Source organism: Chinchilla lanigera, unplaced genomic scaffold, assembly GCF_000276665.1.
Source record: "Chinchilla lanigera isolate Chin_1 unplaced genomic scaffold, ChiLan1.0 scaffold00033, whole genome shotgun sequence".
NCBI classification, from domain to species: domain Eukaryota; kingdom Metazoa; phylum Chordata; class Mammalia; order Rodentia; family Chinchillidae; genus Chinchilla; species Chinchilla lanigera.
Window position 1 is genome coordinate 1,225,687 of NW_004955434.1, and position 24,720 is coordinate 1,250,406.

A 24,720-nucleotide genomic window follows, 5' to 3' on the forward strand; every position below is an offset into this window, starting at 1 on the left:
AGAAGTCAGCTAATGAAAAACCTTCCTTATCAAGTGAATACTTTTTTTTTTTAGCTCCTTTTTTTTTTGGTACCAGGAATCAAACTCAAGACCTTACACTTGCCAGGCAGGCGCTTATGCTGCTGAATGAGCTATATCCCCAGCCCTTAAGTGAATACTTTAAAAGTTAGTAAACTTGGGGCTGGGGATTTAGCTCAGTGGCACAGTGCCTGCCTGGCAAGCGCAAAGTCATGAGTTTGATTCCCAGTACTGGAAGAAAAAAAAAAGTAAACTTAAGTATATCAAAGACATTCTTAATACACAGCTCTTAAAATGTTTTAGCCATCTTTAGTCCATGAAGCATATGCATGTTAGACTAAGTGATGCTATTCCTGCTGTAAACATGCCGTTGTCAGACAACGCAGCTTTTGTAATATAATACGGCAATCCAAACTGGAGGGAGACTATAACGCCCTAGAAGGCAGCAAAAGAGAACTGTAAACACAACATGGATTTCAACATGCTGATGCTGAAAAGTATTTCATAAAACAAGAAGTATCATTTAACTGAAGAATGATACTATTGTGAGGGAAGAAATTTGAATACTGGGGCTGGGGATTTAGCTCAGCGGCAAAGCACCTGCCTGGCAAGCGCAAGGTCGTGAGTTCGGTTCCTGGTACCGGAGAAAAACCAAAAAAAAAAAGAAATTTGAATACTATTCAAAAGCTACTAATGTAATTTTTCTGTGGGACTTACACATAATTCTTTAAGAAATGCTATAGATAACTACTAATGGTTTGTTTTACTTCCTTTAATTAAAAATAAATAAAAGAATGAAATTCTCAAAGAAAATGCCAATTCCACCTGCCCTTGAAAATTCACTTCTATGTGCTGGCCATGGTCTTTGCCCTGCTCTAGTCCTCTCTTTAAAAAAAGAATTTCCCTCCTGCAGGGCGTGGTGGTGCGTGCCTGTAATCTCAGTACTTTCGAGGCTGAGGCAGGAGGTTGGCCTTGAGTTTGAGGCCATCCTGGACTACGCAGTGATTTCAATGCCACCCTGAACTACTGTACATAGTGAGACTCTCGATGCTACAACATTGTTGCCTATAAAGCATCTTATAAACTAAAATTTAAAAAAAGGACGGAGGAAAACAGGATGAAGTAAAACTAAGACCAGGTACGAAGCCATCAGGAATACAGCTGGGAAGTGTACCTGCTAGAGAGGGACTGCAAGCAACACCTGAGCTTTCCAGTGAAGCAACTCACTGTCTGTAACGTGCCTCAGTCAGTTTCTCGGGTGCAGCACAACTACACTGTTACAGAAACAAGGTTTCACCTTCCCCAAGAAAGCTATCATGCAATCCAGTAAACAAAGGTTTCAAAAACATCCTACAACACAAAAGCGTTTCACAGAAATGTTATCTACACCAGCTGTCAATGTAAGCCTGTGGTGTCAGGCCCACAGTGCAGTAAAAAAGGTTATTCTGAAGAATGTAATGTAGGCATAGATCCCCAGTGGTCACAGATTTTTATAGGAACACACTGTATATGGTATGGTCATCGTCAATAAATACTATTTTTCTCAACTGCATGCTAAGAACTTTCTGTCCTATTATGAAAAATGTCTAACTTGCAGAAGTTTTAACACAGCCATATACACACTTCCTCAAGAAAATTATTGACATTTTACCTATGTATTTGCTTAGTGTGTGTGTGTACACTTAAAATAAGTGAAGGATATGAGAGGGACTCTCTTACTAATCATACCTTAGAAATATACTTTCTCCTATTTAACCACACTGGTACCATACCTAAGAAAACTGAAAAATAACTCCACAACTTCAGTGAATGTAGCTAGTGTTTACCGAAATTTCCTAAGTGTTTCAGAGCTGTTCCACCTACCCTAACCCCTACCACCAAAACCAGGATCAAATCAGTCCTCAGGCACTACTTACTGGCTGCTACCTCTCTTTTGATTTAGAGGTGTCTCCCCTACCTCTCATTACACAGTTGTTTGTGAAAATACCAGGCAAGTAGTCTTGGAGAATGCCCCATGTTCCGGAGCTGTCTGGTTGTTTTCTCATATTAGAACTTAACAGTTTTACTTCCTATATTTCCTGTAAATTAGAAGTTTGGTTTAAAGGCTTGACAGCATTCAGGTTAGGTATTTTTTGATCAGAACTGTTGCTACTGTACTTTATACTACTCTAAGTCTTTATACTACGCTGTCAGAACTATATAATGTCTAGTTCTCACTAGTCAGCAATGCTGAACTTCAGTGATGTTGTAGTTGAGGTTTGTGAAGGAAACAATTTAACACGGGACACATAATTTATACGATTATTTTATAAAATTCACCCAAAGAATCAAATGCAAAAGAGTGTGGGAGATCTGCCCACACACTAGAGACCCAAAGAATCCAGCTGAGGGCCTGAATTCCATGGCAGTGTCCTCCATGAGTCCAGCTGGACATCTAGGGTCCACAACAATGTCTCCTACAAGTCTGCACCAAGGATCTGCACTGGGAAGACCCAAAGGCCAGCGGTGAAAGCTAGAAAGTCTGTGGCCAGCAGGGTGAGGGATCTGCACTGGAGCCAGGAAGCAACACTCAAAGTAAGACCAGAGCTCCTCTGAAAAGAACTACAGCCATCCTCAGCAACAGCGAAGACCTGAGCTCCTCTGATGGTAACAGCCAAGTTCCTATCAAGAAAGCCAGTGAGACAAGCTTCTTCAGGACAATCAATAGCACACACCTTCCTCTCCAAGTCTCTTCTCAAGCTGTTGGTAACAATCCCCAGGTGGGCCTTCCACACCCAGCACCACGCTGACACAGTTCAGCTGAGTGTTACAAGCTGACCATTAGTTCACCCACCACATGTGATAATTTGATTAAAGTGGTGACTGAGATCTCTTCAAATTATAAAGATCAGCAATAGCCTAGGGGTCATGTTAATCTACTATCCCACAAAAACATGCCACCTCATGGTTTTAAGGTGCCCTTTCCTGAATCCAGCATTTTACTAAGGTATGTAATTTTTTTGTATTAAGTCTAAAAAAACAAAAAACAAAAAAAGACTCAGCATAAGTCAGTTGTGAGGTACAGTATACATGGAGTAAAATCCATCCATTTTAGGTATACATACAGGTCTATGGATCTCACAACTAAAATATGCACTTCCATCAGTCCAAAAAGTTCCCTCATACTCCACGGTTGACAATCCCCTCTGCAACTTACCCTCTCCACTCTCCAGACAGTTTTTTCCTGTTCTTGTAGTTTTGCTTTCTGTTCCTGTAGTTTTTGCCATTTAAATAGAATGATAAGGTATAGTCATTTGAGGAGCTTACTCCATTTTATTGGTTAACAGTATTCCATGGTATGGATTAGTATAATGTTTATTCATTCATTTTGAGTTGTTTGTAGTTTTGGGTGTTAATAAATATTTACATACAAAATTTTATATGGACATGATTTTATTTTCCTTAGGTTAATACCCTGTAGTAACATGGTTGGTTTGTATGACAATTTTGTAACAAACTGTTTTAAAACTAGCTGTACTATTCTGCATTCCCAATAGCCAACTATGAAGATCTAGCTCTCCGAATGCCTCTGGGCACTTGAAATTGTAAATATTTTTTGCATTAGCTATTTGAAAAGAATGGTAGTATTCTCATTATGATTTAATTTACATTTCCATATCATTTTATGTGCTTAGAGTACACTTTCTTTAATAAAGCCTTTAAATATTTTGTCCATTTTTTAAAATTTATTTTTTATTAGTGCAAGTTTGAAGTACATAATCCTCACATCCCTTGTGGGGAATCTGTACACGTACGTAACACATTTTAAATCCTTTTTTTCATTCCCTTCCCTTCTCCTCCCTCCATCCATCTGTTGACTATTTGAAAAAGATCTCTCTCCGTATTATCTATTTTTTATTTTGGTCTTTATATTTTATAAGCTTGTGTGTCTGATTTATTTCACTTAACATTAGGACCTCATCCATTTCCCTACAAATGACTCAAGTTTATCCTTCATCATAGCAGCGAAGCACTCCACTGTGTGCACATACTGTATTTTTTTAATCCATTCATTTGCTGATGGACATGCAGGCAGCTTCCAAGATTTAACTATTATGAATTGTGGTGCTATAAACATAGGTATGCACGTACCACTGTAATAGGATGTTTTTAACTTTTGAGATGATACCTAGAAGGGGAATAGCTGGATCAAATGGAATTTCTAGTTTTAAGGGTTTTTTAAAAAAATTCATTAAGACATGAGAATTCTGTACATATTCTGGATAACTTCACTTTATCAGATACATGCTTTGAGAATATATTTTTCCAGTCTGTGCTTTTATTTTCAGTATCTTCATATTGTTTTCCTAAAAGCAGAACATCTCATTTTAATAAATACTTGGCAATTTTATCTTTTATGAACCATACTTTTTTGTGTAAAATCTAAGAAATCTTTGAAGAATGGTGAAGTTTTTTTCACTTATGTTTTCTTCTGGAAGTTTAGCAATTTTAATTTTTACATTTAGTCTCATACTTTTGGAATTAACTTCTGTACTGGTACAGAATACAGGAAGAAGTTCTTTTTTCAATTACCTATGTCTATTTAATTGTTCCAGCACCACTGAATTTGGTTTTTGTACTTTCATCAAAAACTAAATGCATGTAGCATTCATTCCTGGACACAATATTCTGCCACATTAATCTATGTGACTATTCTTTCACCGATACCACCCTGTCTTAACTACTATGCTTTTAAGGTAAGTTCTAAAATCAGTATTATGAGTTCTTCAACTTTGTTTCTTATTAACATTGTTTAACTTTTCCAACTTCTTTGATTTTCTGTATAAATTTCACAATCTGTTTATTTCAACCAGTTTGTTATGATTTTAATTAGGATTACATTAAACTATAAATGAATTTTATAGTGAATTGACATCTTAACAATATTGAATGTCCATATTCATGAACATTGCATTCTTGTGATAAACTACACTTTGTTGTGATTTCTTCTCCTCTTTATGTACTGATGAGTTCAATATGCTAATATTTCGAAGATCTCTGTATCTATGTTCATGAGGGATAGCCACAGTTGAGTTTTTTCTTAATAATGTTTTTCTCTGGTTTTGGTGTCTAGCTTAAGTTACTAGAGACTTCACATACGAGGTTTAAAAGTTCTTAAAATATAAGATTTTATATATCTTAGAAGAATTTTAGAATGATTTTTAAATCTTATACAGATTTAAAGTTTAAGGTTTTTTTTCAAAAATTCATTAATTTTTTTTAAAATTCGTTAATTTGTTTTTTTAAAAAGTTCATTAATTTTTTTTTAAATTCGTAAGTTCAAATATATTTTTAAATGTTTACATAGTATACTTTTTCTGTCACTATCCCCAATAACTGATACTAACTAATGAAGCTCAGTTTCTCATGGTATAGCTAGCACCTGATTTAATCATATTTACAGAAGACTTCTAGGAGTCCCCTTGATATACAGATAAATATGAATGGGGCAGGTGAGTGGGCCATGTTCACATTCTCTCATACAGTATTCTGTCTAGTAGTCTGTTTCCTTCTCTACTAGTTCTTCAACTTCAATAATTTCTTTGTATATTAACAATGGTATACTGTACTGTATAATTTCCTTATGACAAGACTTTATCACTTTTGTAGATGAAAAATGTTTTAATCTATTTTACAGATTTAAAACAACATGAACATTTACATATGAGCACCCACATTGTAAAAAGTTAATAAAAATAAAGATAAGGAAAACAGTTCAGAGATACTTATATTTTCTAGCATTTAAATGATAGTATTTACATAAATTTGTGTTTCCTTAAATGTTGCTTTGTAACTTTTTATCACTAATTTTTCCATATTAATACATATGCCTTTAAATCATGTTAGTACTGGGTACATTTTATTTACTCAGAGAAATAATGTAATTTAACCAATTACCTATTATACAGTTTGATTATTTCCAATTTCTGACTGAATGTATATATATGTATTTTTTTTTTCTTTTGTGATACAAGGGATTGAACCTAGCACTTTTACAGTTATATTCCCAGCCCCCCCCCCTTTTTTTTTTCCGGTACCGGGAATCAAACTCATGACGTCACTAAAGGACACCCCTGTTCCCCCATCCCAGCCCCCTTTTAACAAATTTGTTCAGTTCTGAGACAGGATCTAAATTCCTTGAACCGGGCTTGAACTTTCTTTCCTTCCTTCTTGGCTTCCCAGAATTCCAGGATTACATTTATTTTTGCTATTCTGATAAAGCAGACAAGAAGTCTCAAATCTGTACACATTGTTCAACTTGACTGCATTGTACAAAAAAAAAAAGGCCAAATTTGAATGAGTGAAGCGTATTATTTGGATATTGAAATAAATGTCCCCAAATATTACCTATAAAAATATGCTGTGCTTTTTGATCCTGGCCATCATCATCATCATCAACATCACAGTTTTGAGGATTAGAACTATGTTTGGGTTCTGAATTATGTTTCTGTCCCTTTTTATTTTTTGAGACGGTGTCTCACTAAACCACTAAGTTGCCTAAGCTAGGCTCAAACTTGCAGTACTCCTCCCAGACTGTCGGGATTACAGGCGTGTGCCACCACGCCTGGTAATTAGTATTTTTAAAAGAACAAAAGACACCGCCATTCTCCTTTTTAAAAAGGGAATTTTTAAAATCCTTGATAAAATCAACTTATTACATTTAGTTACTCTATCATCCAGGATACTGACTTTTACTCATTTAAAACTTTTAAACCTCTGAATCATTTTTTAATGTGATAACAAGTAACACTTTGAACATCTACCACTATCAGAAAAACATTATTTGGATAACTTACTGGGTTTTGCTATTTTTATGTGTTTTACTGTTTCTGGAAATGAGTGAATCATATACATATCCCAGAAATACTTTTGAAGTTGCTTCTAGTAGTACTAGAAGCTTTTACTGTAATCTAAGGAAAAAATATAAAATCAAAGTTACTATTAGTTTACCTTTTTTCAGGAAATTATAAAGCATTTTTACTTAGAGATTGGCTATCAACATTTTAAGAATTCATTACAAAGAAAATCAAATCTGTCAAATTAAAATATTATACTAGTATTCTGAAATATTTGATATGTATATATATCAGACATAAACATTTGGCATTTTAATGTATAAAATTTTAATTAAAAGCTATCTCAGGCAGAAAAGGAGGTATAGCTCTTCAGTGAGGTAAAATAATTTTCTTCTCTGAAGTCTAGTTCTCCTCTCATTCTTTCTAAATTCATCAGACTCCTTAGAAAACCAATAACAAGCACAGAAGTGAAATATATACCAGGAATACTCAAAATATTCCTCCTGTTCAATGTATATACAACGCAAATTCTTCCTACAAGTCAACAACAAATAATATTTGATTTCTTCTTCACGTTTCTCTTGTTACTGCTGGAATCCTTAACAAATGACATCTGCAACAATAAACAATCAGAGCTTCACCCCAATACTGAATATAAAATGAGTTCTGATCAGCTCAAACAGAGGGCTATTCTCTGAATAGTTCGCTCAAAGTTGGTCAAGATACTATCAGTTGCAAACTCTATATATTTCAGCAGTCAAGCAAATGACCCATTTTCACTGACATATTTAATACAGACACTTAAATAGAGCCACACCTGCCTAACAGGCAGAAACATGCCATGGCAGTAAGTAAATCTACTACAGCAATTTTATTTTCCAAAGCATTTTTTATTCTGTGTGTGTACGTGTGTGTGTGTGGTGCTGAGGATAAAGCCCAGAGACTTGATTCTGAGAGGCAGGCTGTCTACTGCTGAATGAAAACCCCAGCCCTACTCACTTTTAAAGAAAAATTAAAATAGTGCTGTAAGTACTTGAACAAAGAAGTATTTTTGAAGCTAGATTCTAACAACTAAACATTGCACTGATAAATCTATTGCAGTTTTGAAGGGATTAGTTAGAGCTTGAACAAAGAACTCTATTATGAAGATTTTAAAATCTTTCCATTTTGTTTCAATTTAGAAGGGCATGTTATAAATGTTATAAAAAAAGATTTATTTGTGATGCTACAGATCAAAGCTAGGGTCTTGCACATGCTAGGCAAACCCTCTATCACTGAGCTAAATTACATCCCTAGCCACAAAATATTTTTAAGAAAGGGTCCACAAGAACATTTTAAGAAAAACACAGAAGGGATTATCTTTTTACAATGGGGAAATTTTGTCTTACAATTAATTAAAACACAAGTACTAAGTATTTTAAGGTAATGTATCTTCAATTATCTTTGAGTATCTTTTAGTAAATAATCCAAGAAAAACTTCTCTATAAAACAAACAGCTTTACTGTCAGAGCTATGTGAAGCAAGCCTTCTTTTTTAAAATTTCACTAATATGTTTAAAAATATTCATCTAGCAATAATTTTTCTTTCCTAAGAATAGACCAGCTAACAGGTAGGGTGGTACCTCCAATCCCTTCTGCTCCTTTTAAGATCCTTTGCTTTGTCCTCTTACTCAATAGTCTTTCTCTGTCAACACAGGTGCTTCCTGTTCAGTTTTCCTTTCTTTTCAATATATTAACTTCTTGTCAGCCCATTCAGGGGGGTCCAAGGGAGATTTTCGCAGGTGAGGGCCTAAGGTTAAAGAACACACGTGTGTTCAGGAACACCAGGCAGTATGGAGCAGGGCAGAGAGCCACAGCAGGAGTTGCCTATGTCTTTATTGTGTAATTCTTATACAGGTTGACATCTCATATTTACATTCTTGTATAGGGCTGTAACCAGCACATGTGTGTTTACCTGTGCTAAGTTGTGGTCACATAACTGTATCCCACTGTGTGCCTGCACTAGACAAGCAGGGGCACATCCTCAGGTGTCCTTAGATTTCCCTGAGCTTTGAAGCAGTCTGGGTGGTTCCCCATATCCCACCCCCTCAAAGGTCCGGGGTATATAAATGTAACATTCTATATGTAACGGCACAAGTACCTCCCCTTCCATTGTGGTTAACAAGTCAAGAACCATGTGGTTTTGCAAAACCACTTTTTCATTTGAACAGGTTCATCCATAAGCAACATCAAAGTCTGGGCAGTACAGTCAAGGCCTGGGCCATATGTTGAGCAAGGGAGGGTTAAGTTAACCTTCAACCTGGAGGGTTAAGTCTATGGTTCTTGCCCCTGGTCAGATGCTATTCCTAGCAGCATCAGCAGTCAACTTTTCTGGTCAGACTCTACTCTTAGTGGTCAACTACTGCAATGCTTGTTCAGGCATCTGCTAAGTCATTTCCTGGCAAGAGGAGGAGCTTATATCCTGAACCACGATATCCTGGTCAGCTTTTTGGCCACGCTCCCATAAGTCTCACCACAGGTCTGCATCCCACAAGGGATGGTGCCTTATCTGTCACTCTTGAACTGCCCGAACCAGCAGCCAAAGCATCAGCACCTTCAAGATGGCCCAACTGTCCATGCACACATGTAGAGGCCTTCTTCATGCACCCCAAGCAGTGATACTGTCCGCAACTTATTAGCTTGACCTGCCTGTTCTGGTTTCAAACCAGAGTTCTTCCATAATGGACTAGATAGTGACAGCTGTCCATTGTGGGGCTGGGTCATAGGAAGACCTATCAGTATACCAGGCATCAGCTGGAGATCGCTCTTTTTCTTCTGCATAGGGTCTAGGGGTCAAGTCCTGTAGTCTTGGGCCATGTACGTCTTGGGCCCCAAAATTGTTGCCAACAGTGTAGCCAACAAAGGCTCGCTACTGGACATACGTCCCCCAACACATGACAGTGGGGGCCTGTGCCACTCTACTCCCGGGATGGGCTGTCCACATCTGTACTTAGCCCTGTATCTGTCCTGTGATTCCTCACAGGCATGCAGAGCAGCATACAGCGCTGTTGTTTCTGTCAGGGAATGCCGGCTCTCATCTCCCTTCCATAATTGTGACCAAAACCCAACAGGGTTCTTCTGCTTTCCGTTTTTGCCAGCAAATCCATCATCCAGCACATCCATCATCATCCACACTGATGGTTAGGATAAATGGCAGGGTAGGGTCAGCTACTCGTAGGGTTTGTACCCATGCAACAGCCCTCTGTGAGTCCTGAAAAGCAGCTTCCACTGCGTCTGTCCAGTGAGCAGCTTCCGCTGTGTCTGTGCAGCCCCGTGTCGTGGCCCTTTTGGTCATTTTGTATAAAGGGCACATCAGGGTAGCTAGGTGTGACAGACACATCTGCCAAAAATCTAGCAAGCCCATATATGCCTTGATGTACTGTTGTGCATCTGGTCTTACTCAACCATATGACACCTAAGCCAGGTCCCTGAACCTTGTCTTCATTTACAGCCCCACCCCCCATGCCGGCAAAGCTTCCTTCAGACTACGCATGGTGGCTTTCAAATTTCCCCGACTATCAGGTTAACATAATATCATCAATGCAGAATAGTGACACAGTGCGTGGTTGGTTCAAGCGGCCAGGTGCTGGGCTACCAGGCCATGACACAAAGGTGGGCTATGTAAATACCCTTGTGGCTGCATCTGGAAGGTCCAGTGCCTGCCCTCCCGGGTGAGGGCAGATTGGTCCTGAATGCCAGTGTCAGGGCGAGATTTCAGTCATTCATCAGGACCTGTCTGAAGGGCTGGCTCTGTGCAGGGTGTATTACCCCTGCTTCTTCCAATTTCAAGACAGTCTATCCCATCTCCTCATGGTCTCCAGGCAGCTGGAACTGCTTACACACACAACCTGTATGGCTTTCGGGAGAGTCAGCAGCACGTGGTGTGGATGGCCCTAAACTATAATTTTCACCACGCAAATTCACCACTCAACACCACTCCTTGCATGGTGTTGAGTCAAGCACCAGTCAGTATGTGCACCCCAGTATGTTTTCAGCAACAGAAGAAACACAAACATCATCCAGGCACAGGGGCAAGTACCCAAGGCCCCAAAGTCACTTGGGTCTCCTAGACCGTGATGTAGTAACCCCCATCCCCTTCTGTGGGTGCGGTAGGTCCTGTAAAATGGTCTGGGTTGCCGTATCTTAGTGTTGACTCGGCTCTGGTATCCACCAATGGTAGTACATGCTCCACATTTTTAGGGGACCACTAGTCAATTCCATATGTGGCCTCCGGTCTCCTGGGACCTCCAAGACCTGGGCATCTTAGTTTGCTTCCTAATTGGGGTAAAACAAGGCCAGTGTCACTTCTTCCTGCTTCACTAGAGCTGCTTTGGCCTTTTGGCCTTGGCCCATCAGCCAGCATTGCTGCTTGGGGTATAACTGCCTTTACAGAGTCAGCAACACATCCAAAAGCTGTGTAACTCATCTGCAGCTAGACTGGCTGCCAGCAGGTCCACACAGAAGTGGTGCCAACCGACCTTCAGCGGCCCCAGCGCCTGTCCTTGGGGGGACGGCTCCATTTGCCATGGGATCCCCCTTCTTTTTCTCCTTTGCCAGTAGTTTTTACAGATCTCACCCTACCGTGGCGCTTCACTTCCACATCTCCCAGCCTGGCCAAGGCATCCAAAACATCGTGGATTGGGCGATTGGTAAAGGGGGATAGATGGGCTGCCACTGACCCAAATGTGCCAGCCGGCCTAGTTGCCAGGATTATGTCCTACATGTGTGTCATCAGCAGTTCCACATCTGGGCTATGGTACTGTACTGCAAACATCATCTGCCGCATGCCCATTTCACATAGCACAGTTATCAGGACTGGAGAGTGACTTGCTCCAGCAGGCAAGCCGCTGCCATCAACCAGTTTATCACAGTCTGATTATCTGCTTCTGGGGCTGTCCTCTGCATATTCTGCAGAATCCGTCTCACAGAGGGGGTGCTGGCTATTTGGGACACGTCCTGTGGGCTTAACTGCATGTTATCAGCCCCACTGTCCCACAGCCGAAGCAGCCATGCAGGCACTGTTTCAGCCACCTTCTGCTTTGTTTTGTCAGCTCCTGCAGCTCCCTGGCTGTATAGGTCATGTACATTGTGTGACAGGTAGAGATAGCCAGACCTCCCAGTCTTCCTCCCGGGGCTAGGGGTTCCTTTACCTCCACTTTTTGATGAATAGCTGGCAAAACCAGGGGATTTTCCTGGGGGTTTCCTTGGATAGAAGGATTTACACTTCTGGAGACATTTCTGGAGCAGGCAGTGCTTCCCATGCCCCGTGGCCTGAGCTCCACAGCAGGCAGCCATTGCTTGAGGTCCCCCTCTCTCTGCAGCAGCTGGTCTACTTGCCGGACAAGGCCATCTGCCTCTTGATTTACATGGCAGAAGAGAGTGAAATCAGCCAAGCCATCTGCCCCACTGTTTCATGGTGAGGGGGAGGAATTTGTCTATCACTTCTAAGGCTTACAAGACATCCCTGGGCTCCAAATGGGACTGTTTTCCAGGCCTCCTGGGCCTTCCAAGTTGCCAAGGTGGCTACAGGTAGCCACGGTGAGGCTGGGGTTGCTTATCAGCCATTCCCTGGGACTCTCCCTCACCTTTAGGTGCTGTTTCCACAGCCTTCATGAGACCACCCACCTCAGTGTCCTGTGGATTATACCAGTTGTCCACCCGCTCAGGGGGCCCAAGGGAGATTTTCACAAGGTCCCAAGGTTAAAGAATGCACATGAGCAAAACATTAGGAACAACAGCACGCAACATGGAGCAGAGTGAGCCGGAGCAGGAGCTGCCTACATCTTTACTGTATAATTCTTATACAGGCTGTTATCTCATATTTACATTCTTGTATAGTGCTGTAACCAGCACATGCATGTTTACCTGTGCTAAGGGATGGTTACATAACTGTATCCCACTGTGTGTGTGCACTAGACAAGCAGGCTTACATCCTCAGATGTCCTTAGACACCCCGAACATTGAAGCAGTCTGAGTGGTTCCCCACACTTGCAGTCTACTAAATACATGAACACAGCCTCGACAATGCCTGCACTTAAGATGACAACTGAAACTACATCTCCAACGTGAACTACTGTCTCTGTAGAGATTCTAATGTTTCCGATTCCATTACAGATATCCATTTTCTTCCCCACAGAAATCCTCGACACACAATTTATGAGCTAAATAGCAATTATTATCTTAGCAATAAAATCTGTTCCTCCTCTGTCCCAAGTATCCTCTTTAAAAAGGCTTCTAGTCAGCTCTAGTAAACAAAGGTTAGGTCTCTATCTCACCACTTTCACCAACATACCAGTGATGACAAAATCATTTCTTCTACAATGTTCCTTCACTTTGTCTTGTCTCTCTCTCTACTCCTCAGATATGTATTCTTGAGATTATGATAAATGAGGATCATGAAATGAGGATCTGATCAGATGAAGATGGATTAGAAAGTAAAGATGGTAGGAGGGAAACCAAAATGCCAACTTATCTCTTTTTTTCATGGTAAAATACACATGACACAGAGCTCACTATTTTAGTCACTTTCAAGTATACAGTTCAGGAATATTACAATATGTTCATGTTGTTATGCAACTATCACCACCATGCATCTCCAGAACTCTTTTCATCTTGCAAATTTAAAACTCTATAATTATTAAACAGTAACCCTCATTCTCTTCTTGACCCCAGCTGACTACTATTCTACTTTATAACTTTACTACTTTACCTCACGAGTGGAATTATAAAGTATTTGTCTTTTTTGTTGTTGTTTTTTTGGTTTTTCTCCGGTACCAGGAACCAAACTCACGACCTTGCGCTTGCCAGGCAGGCGCTTTACCGCTGAGCTAAATCCCCAGCCCCTAGTATTTGTCTTTAGTTGCTATTTCACTTAGTATAATATCAAGGTTCACAGATGTAGAATATCAGAATTTCCATTTTTAAGGTGTTATGGTTTGTGTCTGTGTGTCTCCCCCAAATCCTCACACAGTCATGGGGTGGGCTTCTAGAGTTCTTGATTGATCCATAATCCAATACTGGGATTATGGGTGTGAGTGCTACACTTGCCCCTGGGGGCAGGTAGTTTCCATACAATGTAAGGGAGGGAAAGAGCCTTGCTCTCTGTCACTCCTCCCTTTTTGCTCTTGTTGCTTTTGCTGTTTTCTGCTGCTATGAACTGTTGCCCTCTGCCATGTGCCACTCCACACTTGAGCCAGCTGAGTATGGACTGAAACCTCCACAAACTGTGAGCTAAATAAACCTTTCCTTCTTTAATTTTGGGCATCAGAAATTTTGTCCCAGCAACAAGAGAAAAGTAACCAAAACATAAGGCTAATATTTCGTTGTGTATATGTAATATATTTTGCTTATCCATTCATATTTTCATAGGCACTTGGGTTGCTTCTATATTTTACCTAACATGCTGTACAACTATCTCTTCAGACCCTGCTTTCAATTCTTCTGAGTATATATTCAGAACTCCATGCTCATATGATAGTTCTATTTTTCATTTTCTTTGTCTTTTTGAGACAGTTTCACTAAACAGTTCAGGCTGGCCTTGAGCTTACTTTGTAGCCCAGGGTGGCCCCGAAGTCACAACGATCCTCCTGCCTCAGCCTCCTGAGTGCTGGGATTACAGGTGTGTGCCACCATGCCTGCCCTCTATTTTTCATTTTTTTGAGGAGCCTCCACACCATTTTCCACAGTAGTTAAACCCTTTCATATTTCCATGAATGGAACACAAAGCTTTCAAATTCTCTATGGGCTCACCAACACATTTTTTTTAAAAAAAATTAGCTATTGTAGTGGTTATGAGGTGGTATCTTGTAGTAGTTTTAATTTGCAGTCCCTAGTGATCAGCAATATTGAAGATGTTTTCTTGTGCTTACTGGGCATTTGCATAACTTCTCTGGGGAAATGTCTACTCAAGTCCTCTGCCCATTTTTAAATCAGGCCGTTTACTTTTTCTGCTGTTGAGCACTAATAGTTCACCAAAAAATCCTAGATATTAATCTCTTATCACTTACATGATTGCAATATTTTTTCTGTTCTTGGGCTGCTTTTACTTTATTGATAGTGGACGCCCCACCTTTGTGGTACTGGAGATTAAACCCAGGACTTTCATACTGAGCTACAATCCCAGCCTCCATCCATTCATTCATTCATTCATTCGACATGGTGTGGCTAAATCATCCAGGCTGGGTTTAAATTTGTGATTGTGTTCACCAACAGTAAAGTATACTTTCTTCAAAGGGCATACAGGTCATTTAGGATAGATCTAGTTAGCTTACTGTGTTGTTCAAGTCTTATTTTCTTGCCTACCTTCTTTCTGGTTGTTCAATCTGTTATTGACAGTAGGATAAAGAGCTCTCCAACTATTATAGAACTATTTTTCATTCTACAGATTGTAATGGTCTGTTTTTAGGCACATAAATGTTTGTAACTGTTACATTCTCTTCATCATATTAAACTTTTTTATTAATACAGTATCCTTTGTCTCTTGTAAATATTTTAAATTTAAATTTTTTTTTTCCTGTTCTCTTTTGGTTACTATTTGCATTGACTTCTTCTTTTCACTTTTAACTTATTTATTTCTTTGGATTTAACGTCTCTTGTAGGCTAGGCATAGTGGTGCACATCTGTCATCTCAGCACGCAGGACACTGAGGCAGGAGGATTGCCATGAGTTCGAGGCCAGCATGGGCTACAAAGTGAGCTGAAGAACAGCCTGAATCGCAAAGCGAGATCCTGCTTCAAAAATAAATAAATAAATAAATAAATAAATAAATAAAATTTCAAAAATGTCTCATGTAGAGAAAATATAATTGAGTTTTATTTTTAATCCATTCTGCCAATTTCTGCCTTTTGACTAGAGTTTAGTGTAGTTATATTTAAAGATAAGTACTGATAAGGAAGGATTTAATTCTGTTATTTTGTTGTTTTCTATATGCCTTATAGTTTTTGCTTTTGTCTCTCACTTCTGTCTTCTGTTGTGTTTTACTGATTTTTATACTAAAGTGTCTAAATTCTTCTTTTGCTCTGTCCCACCCCCCTTTATGGTGCCAGATTGGACTCAGGGCCTTGTGCATGCAAGGCAAGAAATCCACTACTGAGCCACATCCCCAGCCCTAGGAAATTGTCTAAATTCTTTAGTCATTTCATTTTATGTATATTCTATAAAGCTGTTTGCTTTTGGTTGTCACAGGAATTATGTTTAATAATCTAAAGTTGTAACACTAAATAATCTAAACTAACTTTGTTACAGCTTAACTTCAATAACATACAAGTGCTCTGTTCCTTTAAGGTCTGTCCTCACCTTTCTTAGTTACTGATGTCATGAAACTATTCCCCTACACATTGTTATGTTCAAAATCATAAATAATTCTTCTTAATACATTTATCTTCAAATTATGTAGAAAGCCAAACAGGAAGTTATAAGCAAAAATTACACAAATACATTATACTATTTTTAAAAATGTAGTTTCTTAAATCAGACAAAATAAAAGCTAGTTGATGCTGTTTTAAAACAACACTAGCTTTTATAATTGTCCATGAATTTACCTTTACTGAGATCTTTATTTCTTCTACAGATTTACTACTGTCTTAGTTACTTTTCTCTCATTGCAGAGATAAAATACCGGACACCCACAATTAAGGAAGGAAAAGTTTATTTAGCTCACAGTTTGTGGAGGTTTCTGTCCACCATCAGCTGGCTCCAAGGCAGGGTGGCGTGGCACAGGGGCAACAGTTCAAGGCGGCAGAAGGCAGCAAAAGCAACAAGAGCAAAAAGAGGGTAAGAGCAAGCCTCTTTTCCTTATATTGTATGCAGGCTCTCCACCCTAGGTGTGGGTCCTTTACACCCACACCACATCCGGGCCCTCCTCTTACAAAAGCTCTGGATGTTTTCAAAGGACAGACCCTGGCCCCCTGCTGAGTCACTTAGTTAACCTTCTAAACTTCTCAAGTTGACACAATATATTAACCATAACAACCACCTAATGTCCTTTGACTAACATTTCTTGAATAGCAGGTCTAGTGGTAACAAACTCCTGCAGTTTTTATATGGGAATATCTTTATGTATTTTTTACTTTTGATGGACAGTCTTGTCAGATAGAAGACTATTGGTTGACAGTTTCTTCTTTGCACACTTTAAATGTATCAGCCCACTGCCAATTGCCCGCCAAAGTTTTTAGTTAGAAAACTCTTACTGAGGATCACTTGAATGTGATGAGTCATTTTTTTCTTGCTGCTTTGAAGATTTTCTGTGTTGGTTTCTGTCTTAGTCGTTTTCTTGTCACCAGACACAATACCCAGCACACATAATTCAAAGGAGGAGAGATTTGTTTTGGATCACAGTTGCAGTCCATGGTTGCGGCTACAATAAAAGAAAGGCATGGCAAAGGGTCTGGTAGAGAGAAGCTGTTCATGTCACGGTGGCTGGGAAGCAGAGAGAGAAGGGAAGGACAGGGAGGGAGATAAACCCTTCCAGGTCACAGTCCCAGTGAAACACCTCTCCCAGCCGGGGCCTAGAAGTCCGAACATTTATTTACATACAGATGAATACACAAGTAAGTATTGCACCCTCATGATCCAATCACCTTCCACAAACTACACCTCTGAACACAGGATTCAGAGGCCACTCTAGATAGATAACAACAATTTCTAACTTGTTAGATTATTGTGTCTCAGTGTGAGTTTATGTACATTTTATTTCATTTTTGGGGTTCCTACATGTTTACATTCATCTCTTTCATCAAATTTGGAATACTTTCTGCCACCGTTTCTTCAAATATTCTCTTTGCCACTTGCTCTGTCTTGTAGAACTGCCAGAATACACATGTTCGTCACTTGTGGGTTTCCTGTAAGTTCTTTAGACTCTATTCACTTTTTAAAAATTTTTTCTTTTCATTCCTCATATTCCATCATTTCCATTTTCCTTTGTTTTTTTCCTTCTCAAAACTGTCTCTTAAGCCCTCTAGTGAATTTTTTACATCAGTTACTGTACTTTTCAGTTCCAGAGTTTCTTTTTGCATTTTTAGGTTTTCTACCTCTTTACTGACGTTTGTCACGTTTATACAACATTTTCGTGACTTTCTTCACATCTTTCTTTAGTTCTGTGAACATCTTTCATGCAAGTTGCTTTAAACATCTTGTCTAACCTATAATCGCCTCTTTTCAAAAATAATTTCTACTGATTTGCTTTTTTCCTTTGAATGGGCCATGTATTCCTTTTTCCCTATATAGATTGGGCTTTTATTTATTGAAAACTGGACATCTGAATCTAATCATACAATTTTTCTCAAAGTCTTATTTTCTCTTTCCCTTGGGGTCTGCTGGCTTTTTAAAGTATTATTGTATGCTGTTACTGTGCCAACAATAAGCCTGACGTTAAAACTAAGAGCTTATCAAAATTTCTGTACTTGCACCTTCCCCGGGCATGTGTAACAACTTTCTAAATTCCTCCATATATGTATTTGCTTTTGAATGTTCAACTTTGATATATGACTCCCAAAGGGGTAAAAGTAGAAAAATGAAGGTTTTGACTTTCCAAGACCCATACAAATCACTTTAGCTAGAGGAGCAGGGCTTGTATATACGAGGGAAGTGGGTGAATCTGCACAAAGTGCTAAAATTGACAAAACTGTATGTATGAAGTCCCAGAATTCAGACATTATTTGACAATGGTATGGTACTGTATATAAACCATCTGATTGCTGGACTTTCTCACTGTCAGAAAATAGAATTTATATCACTAGTTCCTCACCTTTCTTTCTATTCCTTAAATTTTAAGGAAAACATTCCTTCTTCACTCTTTCCTGTTAGTTAATACAGGCTTAAGTAATAAGATCAAAAGTCAGACCAAATCTCAGTTAAGAAATATAAAATTAGGAACATGGTAGAAAATGTGGATGATATCTAGGTAAGTAATTCTTGGGGTTCCTACTTCTGTAGTTCATATGCCCCTATCCTCATCACAGAGAAAAAATGGTGTAACTTAACTTACAGGTGAGTATTGAATAGTTGGGGGAAGGAGAAGAAAGAGAGATCCTGACACCACTCAACAGAGAACATCAAAATTAAAGGTGCTATAGCGTGTGTGTGTGTGTGTGTGTGTGTGTGTGTGTGTGTGTGTGTATCTTCTCAAGAGATCTACTATACTTATCCTTTAATTCTTGCTTGGTTATGTTCTTGGTAAATGTGCACTTAAAAAAGTCTTCAAGGGCTTTCAAATGCATGAGACATGGCTGTACTTTGGTCAGACATCTTAGGGAACAGTTGGTAAAAGTTTACTATAAAGCAAGTCTCTTTGGTTATCATAAAAATAATAGCAAACTAAATAATTTGTACATAAAAGAGTGCCACCATAAATCTATAAACCACACACCTAATCCTTTAAAAAATTCCCCCTGGTATTTTTACTACATTCTTGTGGTTAGGATAGGCATAATTATCCTCATTTTGCAGATGAGAAACCTGAAGCTCAGAGAATGAAGGGATTTGCTTGAAGTCACAGAATTAATCAGCAGCAGCAGAGGAGAACCCATAAAGATGCCTCTTAGTTTAAGGAATGCTATTAAGTTACAAGTAGAAAATGTTCCTGTGTAGCTTTTCCTTCTAAATATTAAAAACAAGGCAAAACCAAATAGTGTAAAACAAAGCTTACCCCAATTCTGTGCAGTGGATATTTCAATTTGTATAGTGTTATGGTTTATTCCAATACTTGTATATGAACTGCTTTGTCAATAAGGGCTCAAGCTGCTGGTTTGTCCCTAAGGTAATCTCTGCAATGTACAGTATAGTATTTGTTTAAAAAGCACAAAACAATCCCCAGTGTTAGAAAACATGATATAGAGAAGAAAATAGTCTTTGTTAAACAATGTGCTAAGAGAGAAGACTTTACTTTTCTATCACTGTCTCAGATTTTTCAATGCCCTCAGAGCTAAACAATGAAGGGTAAAATGGTGAACAATATAGGCCAACCTACACACAGTTCAAGTGGAATGTGAAAAGCCCCACTCAGGCAGCAAATGTGTAGTGTCATAAGGTAACATGCATGTTTTCATATCCACTCATTTGAAGCTAGTCACAGTTTGAGATCTTGTCTAACTGGTATGGATGCTATGCCCCAAGTCAGTGATCTTAAAAGAGACAAATTACTGACCTTGTTTAACATGTATTAAATTTTAAAAAAAAAGATACTGCTTTCCTTCTAATAACATATTTTACGAATTTGTGGATTTAACTCTAGCAAACATAACTGCTAATATCCACAAACCAATTTTATCTTTTTAAAATAAATCTATGTATTAACTTACTTGGGGTCTGGTATAAGAAGATAATTATCATAGAGAATGTAGTTAGCTTTTTGAGGATAGCTACCTTGCTCTGGCCATAGTAATGTGTCACAAAAATAATCAACACTGGTAATGGACTCAGGAGTCAAGTCCCATGAGGAAAACTTGGCTTTGCACCACAGTTCATTTAGTTTGAAGCTCAGTTTTCACATACGTCTAAGCTAACCTTCAACTGTGAACCCCTTCTCATTGTCAAAAGAGAAATCACAGAGAGAAGGTGCTGATGACAAGAATATAAATAACTAAGGGATAAAATTAAAATATATTTTGAATGAAACATAAAAACCACCTATAACAAAATATAGCACTACAACATTTCATTTCTATGGCTTTTCTAAAATCTAAAATTGTTCTATAATCCTTCCTGTTTTATTCTCAAACCTTCCCTGTGTGGAGGAAAGAAAGTGTTATTGTTATTTGTTGTTATTCTAACTTACAGAGTGGGTGCAACTCACCCAAGGTTTTATAAAGAGTGACTCAGTAAACCACTCTTAACATTCAAGAGTCTACTGTGGTGTTGTGACTCCAAGTTTAGGACTCTCTCCAACATATCAAAATATAAATGTGTCATAGGTTCAACTTAAGCACACCTTGTGTCATGACCATCTCTGTTGTCCACAGGAAAAATTCAGAACGTATGAGCTAGTATGTACTTGGCACTATGCTAGGCGTCTGAAAGATTCCAAAGATTTATGGTGTGCAATCCCCTCTTTGTGATACTTAAAAGCTAGTGGGAAATACTACAGTAATGGGCATAAGGTACATCTGAAGAGCAAGCAAAGTATTTTTAGAGTTAAAACAGTGTTTAAAATGAGAGATTACCTGACTGGGTTCTTCAAACTGAGCTTTCAGAAGGATTTCAACAGAGTGGGAGGCATGACAGACCCAGGCTAATTCATATTCTTGCAGATTTAAAAGCCATATCACTTCATTCAACTCCAACCCCAGAGGAGTAATGTATTTCTATTGCTTATGACAAATCTGTAAGGGTGTCACACAGGAAAAGGGCATTTTGTGCTTTTCAGCTCTTGTTAATCCAAAGTAGATTAAGTCCTCAAAAAGTTTCAGATCCGTCTACAGTGATATCTTGACTGTTTATAACAGCAATTCCTTTTCCTTCATACCTTCCTTATATCTCTACAGTCAGATATTAAAACTAGAAACAGGGTTCAACAAGTAGAAACATGGCATTTGTAGTTATTCACCGGAGCCAGTATGTTTCAGCTTTTCCTGAAATGCATGTGACTTGATGTGGGACAAAAGTAGGTGATTCAGAGAGGTGCTTTTATAGGAGGAGAAATCCCCTGTGCCAGGGTATATGAATAATTTCAAACCCTTAATTCAGCCACACCTCCTTGTGGTATTTGGGTTTGAACCCAGGACCATAACATTGAGCAACACCAGAACTTTATTTTTGAGACAAGGTTTCTCTAATTCACTAACTTGCCCAGGTGGGGCTCTAATTTGTTATCCTTTTGCTTAAGCTCCCTAGGATGCCTGGGTTACAAATGTGCTCCACCAAGAGGTTCAATTCAACTATTTTTTTAAGACAAACTTTTTATTGTAAGAAGTTTTTAGTGAAGTTGATCTTGGCGATTCCTGCCTGCAATCCCAACTATTTGAGAGGCTGAGACAGGAGAATTCAAAGTTTGAGGTTAGGGTAGGCAATTTAGCAAAATTCTGTCTCAAAATAAAAAGGGATAATGTATATAGCTCAGTGGTTGAGGGCTTGCTTAGCATACATGAGGGCTCTGGTATTGCAGAAGTGGGTATAAAACTGTCCCTTTCAGGTACATGTGCAGTTTCCCAGATTTCTCCTTCCTTCTATTTCTCCCCGACCCACCAAGTATACAAGGGGTCATTTCCTGGCTTCAGAGAAGACGTCTGTTTCTGTACTGCTTTCCTTAATGTTCTTTTTTGCTAACAGCACCTTTCTCAATCTTCTAAAATCAAAGTTTTATTTTTTCCTTTCACCTTTTAAATAAAATTGGAAAGGAAAGTGTGTGTTTTCAGTGAGCTACTCTGAATTAGAAACCTTAGTAAAATTTGGCTGATTTTTCTTACTGGACAGCAAAAAGAAGACCTGAATAAACCTGTCCCTAGAGAAACCTTAAAGTTAACCATCACAGAAAGCTAGAATTTTTGGTTTAAACATACTAGCAAAGAGCTGACCTTGAGAGCCTCATAGGAGGGTCAAAGAACTGCCCATAGTTAAATAATAAATGTAACTTCAAACATCATTACATATATAACAGTAATCATACATTCTTTATATAGATGATAGATGACTTGACTATGACCACATGACTTTATCAGAAATTAGAGCATCATTATGTCATTCAAGTTTACAAGAAACATGGTATCTTGTGATAAAGGCTAATGATGGTATAGTGAACATTCAAACACAGTGTATATCATGATGTCAAATATATGATGACATGAGTAATTTCAAAACAAACAAGTCAGCCACCTGGTAGGAAAGGGCTGAGCATTTAATAATATATAAATCTTCACTCAATAACCAAGCATTTAAAATAATCCCTAGCTTAGCTTAGTATTTCACGTCTGTGATGTCTATGACCTACAATATCTAATAACCTTGCAAACTGGGTTTGAGTAAAGCTATAATGGGATTCTGCTGATACAACACGAATGAAACATTACTACATACTCACAGTTCCATCACATACAAGATACTTCCTGGTTAGTGGCATATGAGTCTGGCAAAACCAAAACAAGCAAGCAAACAACCAACAAACCAACCACACACACAACTTAATTATTAAAGGACACTTTGAAAAATATTAACTTTAGTATATAAACCCAACTGTTCCAATTCAAAATGAATGTCATAAGTTATCAAAGAAATACCCACCATAAAGTTCTAAAAATGTATTCAAGCTCATGAATAAGCAGGTAATGAAAATCAGGACTTCAGTTGAGATAATCAGTTCCAAAGCTATGGAAAAGTCCAAGTTCACTCCTGATATTTTTAGAAGCCAAAAACCCTATAGGGACCAAATTAATCACTGTTGGAAAAATCAAATCACACTGATTTCTTTTAGTTCAAAGAAAGATTACCTGAGGTTGCACTGCACACATAAGCAGAGAGGATGATCCACCAGGATGATTTTCCATAGTTACTAACACTATTTCTGAAAAAAGAAGCCGGTGATCCAGGACCTATCTCCCCTCTCCTTGACCACTCAAAAGCTATGACTTAAAGTTTCTTTTAATGTATTTCATATTTCTTAAGACAATAGCTACATTGCAGAGAAAGGGGCGGTGGTGACTAGAAGTCAGTGATATTCTCTTGATCCAAGGGATGGTTATATGACTGTGTTCACTTGTGAACTGTACTATGATCATACAATTTTCTATGTAAATTATACTTCAATAAAAGTTTAGTTAATGAAAATGCTCCATATTTACCTTTCCCCACTTTTAAAACTAGTTAGTATACTGAGATTCCTGAATGAAGAATGTATATCATACTCATCTTTGTCAGTGATTGGTACATAGTGGGTCAATAAAAAGACAAATTATTACAAATCAGTAATTGATTATACATTGTCAGTAGAACTATCTGATTTCCACTTTTTCATGCCACCTATAGGATTGGTGCCATAGGGTATATACAGTATACACAATAAATGGTTAAAGAATGCTTGAGTCTGAGTTAGATGGTATATGCATATGTGTGTAAGAATGGGAAAGAAGGTAAGACAAGTATACCAGTAACTAATATGACATGAACCATATGTATGGTAAGGCAACGCATGCCAAAGGGAAGGACAGACACAGATGAACCAGGAAAGGCGTAAGGGGGAGGGTAGCACAGGAGCACAACGAACATCTTAGTAACATGAAGAAATGGAGTGACAATTATAGAATGCTTAACACTGTATTTCAGATGGCATATGAGCATCTTCACAAACCCTGGATAGTACAGTACAGCTAAACCCATCAAGACCCTGAAAGGCTAAATATATGCCCAAGATTACACAGCCAGTAAATAACAAAGACTTTGAACTAAATCTTTTGAATCCAAGAGCAATGTCTTCCTAAAACTCTAAGGCCACTGTAGAAACGGTCTTGAAGAAGAGTGTGATATTCTAGACCAAAAAATCCAAAGTTCACAGCTAAAACTAGCAGGACTTTTTTTTCCCCTTACCCAATCAATAACCTTCAGAATATCTTTATTCTTCAACGACAACTGACCAAAGCCAAAACCACAGAAGGAAACAACAAAAACAACCAGCCCTATATCTACTTATACGACTAACAGCCTAAACTAACAATACTAGAATTTTAATTCACAGTTTAGGACAAATCCATTGAATTCTCCTTTTTGGTGAAAAGGCCTTAGTCAACTACTGAAATTGCCCTAGGGTGCAAATTGTTGGAAACTACACTGAGGCAGTGCTGAGCAGGCTTTAGAATTAATCAACTGGCTGTCTATATTAACTTATGAGTCTGTCCCAGGCCTCAGTA

The 24,720-nt window shown here is 38.4% G+C and overlaps 1 protein-coding gene across 2 annotated transcripts in view; it reads right to left on the reverse strand.

Annotated features, from left to right (window-relative positions):
- Positions 1–24,720, reverse strand: part of LOC102020156 (chromosome unknown open reading frame, human C9orf85) — a 53,553-nt gene that overhangs the window by 17,451 nt on the left and 11,382 nt on the right. Inside the window, exons 2-3 of one of the 2 annotated variants that reach the window (XM_013516345.1) lie at positions 17,080–17,246; positions 16,551–16,579 (exon numbers count right to left, since the gene is read on the reverse strand). The exons of the other annotated variant lie outside the window; for it this stretch is intronic. Coding sequence (XP_013371799.1) covers positions 16,551–16,579; positions 17,080–17,107 — 57 coding nt within the window. The 5' untranslated portion in view covers positions 17,108–17,246. The remainder of the gene's footprint in view (positions 1–16,550; positions 16,580–17,079; positions 17,247–24,720) is intronic. 2 annotated transcript variants of the gene reach the window in all.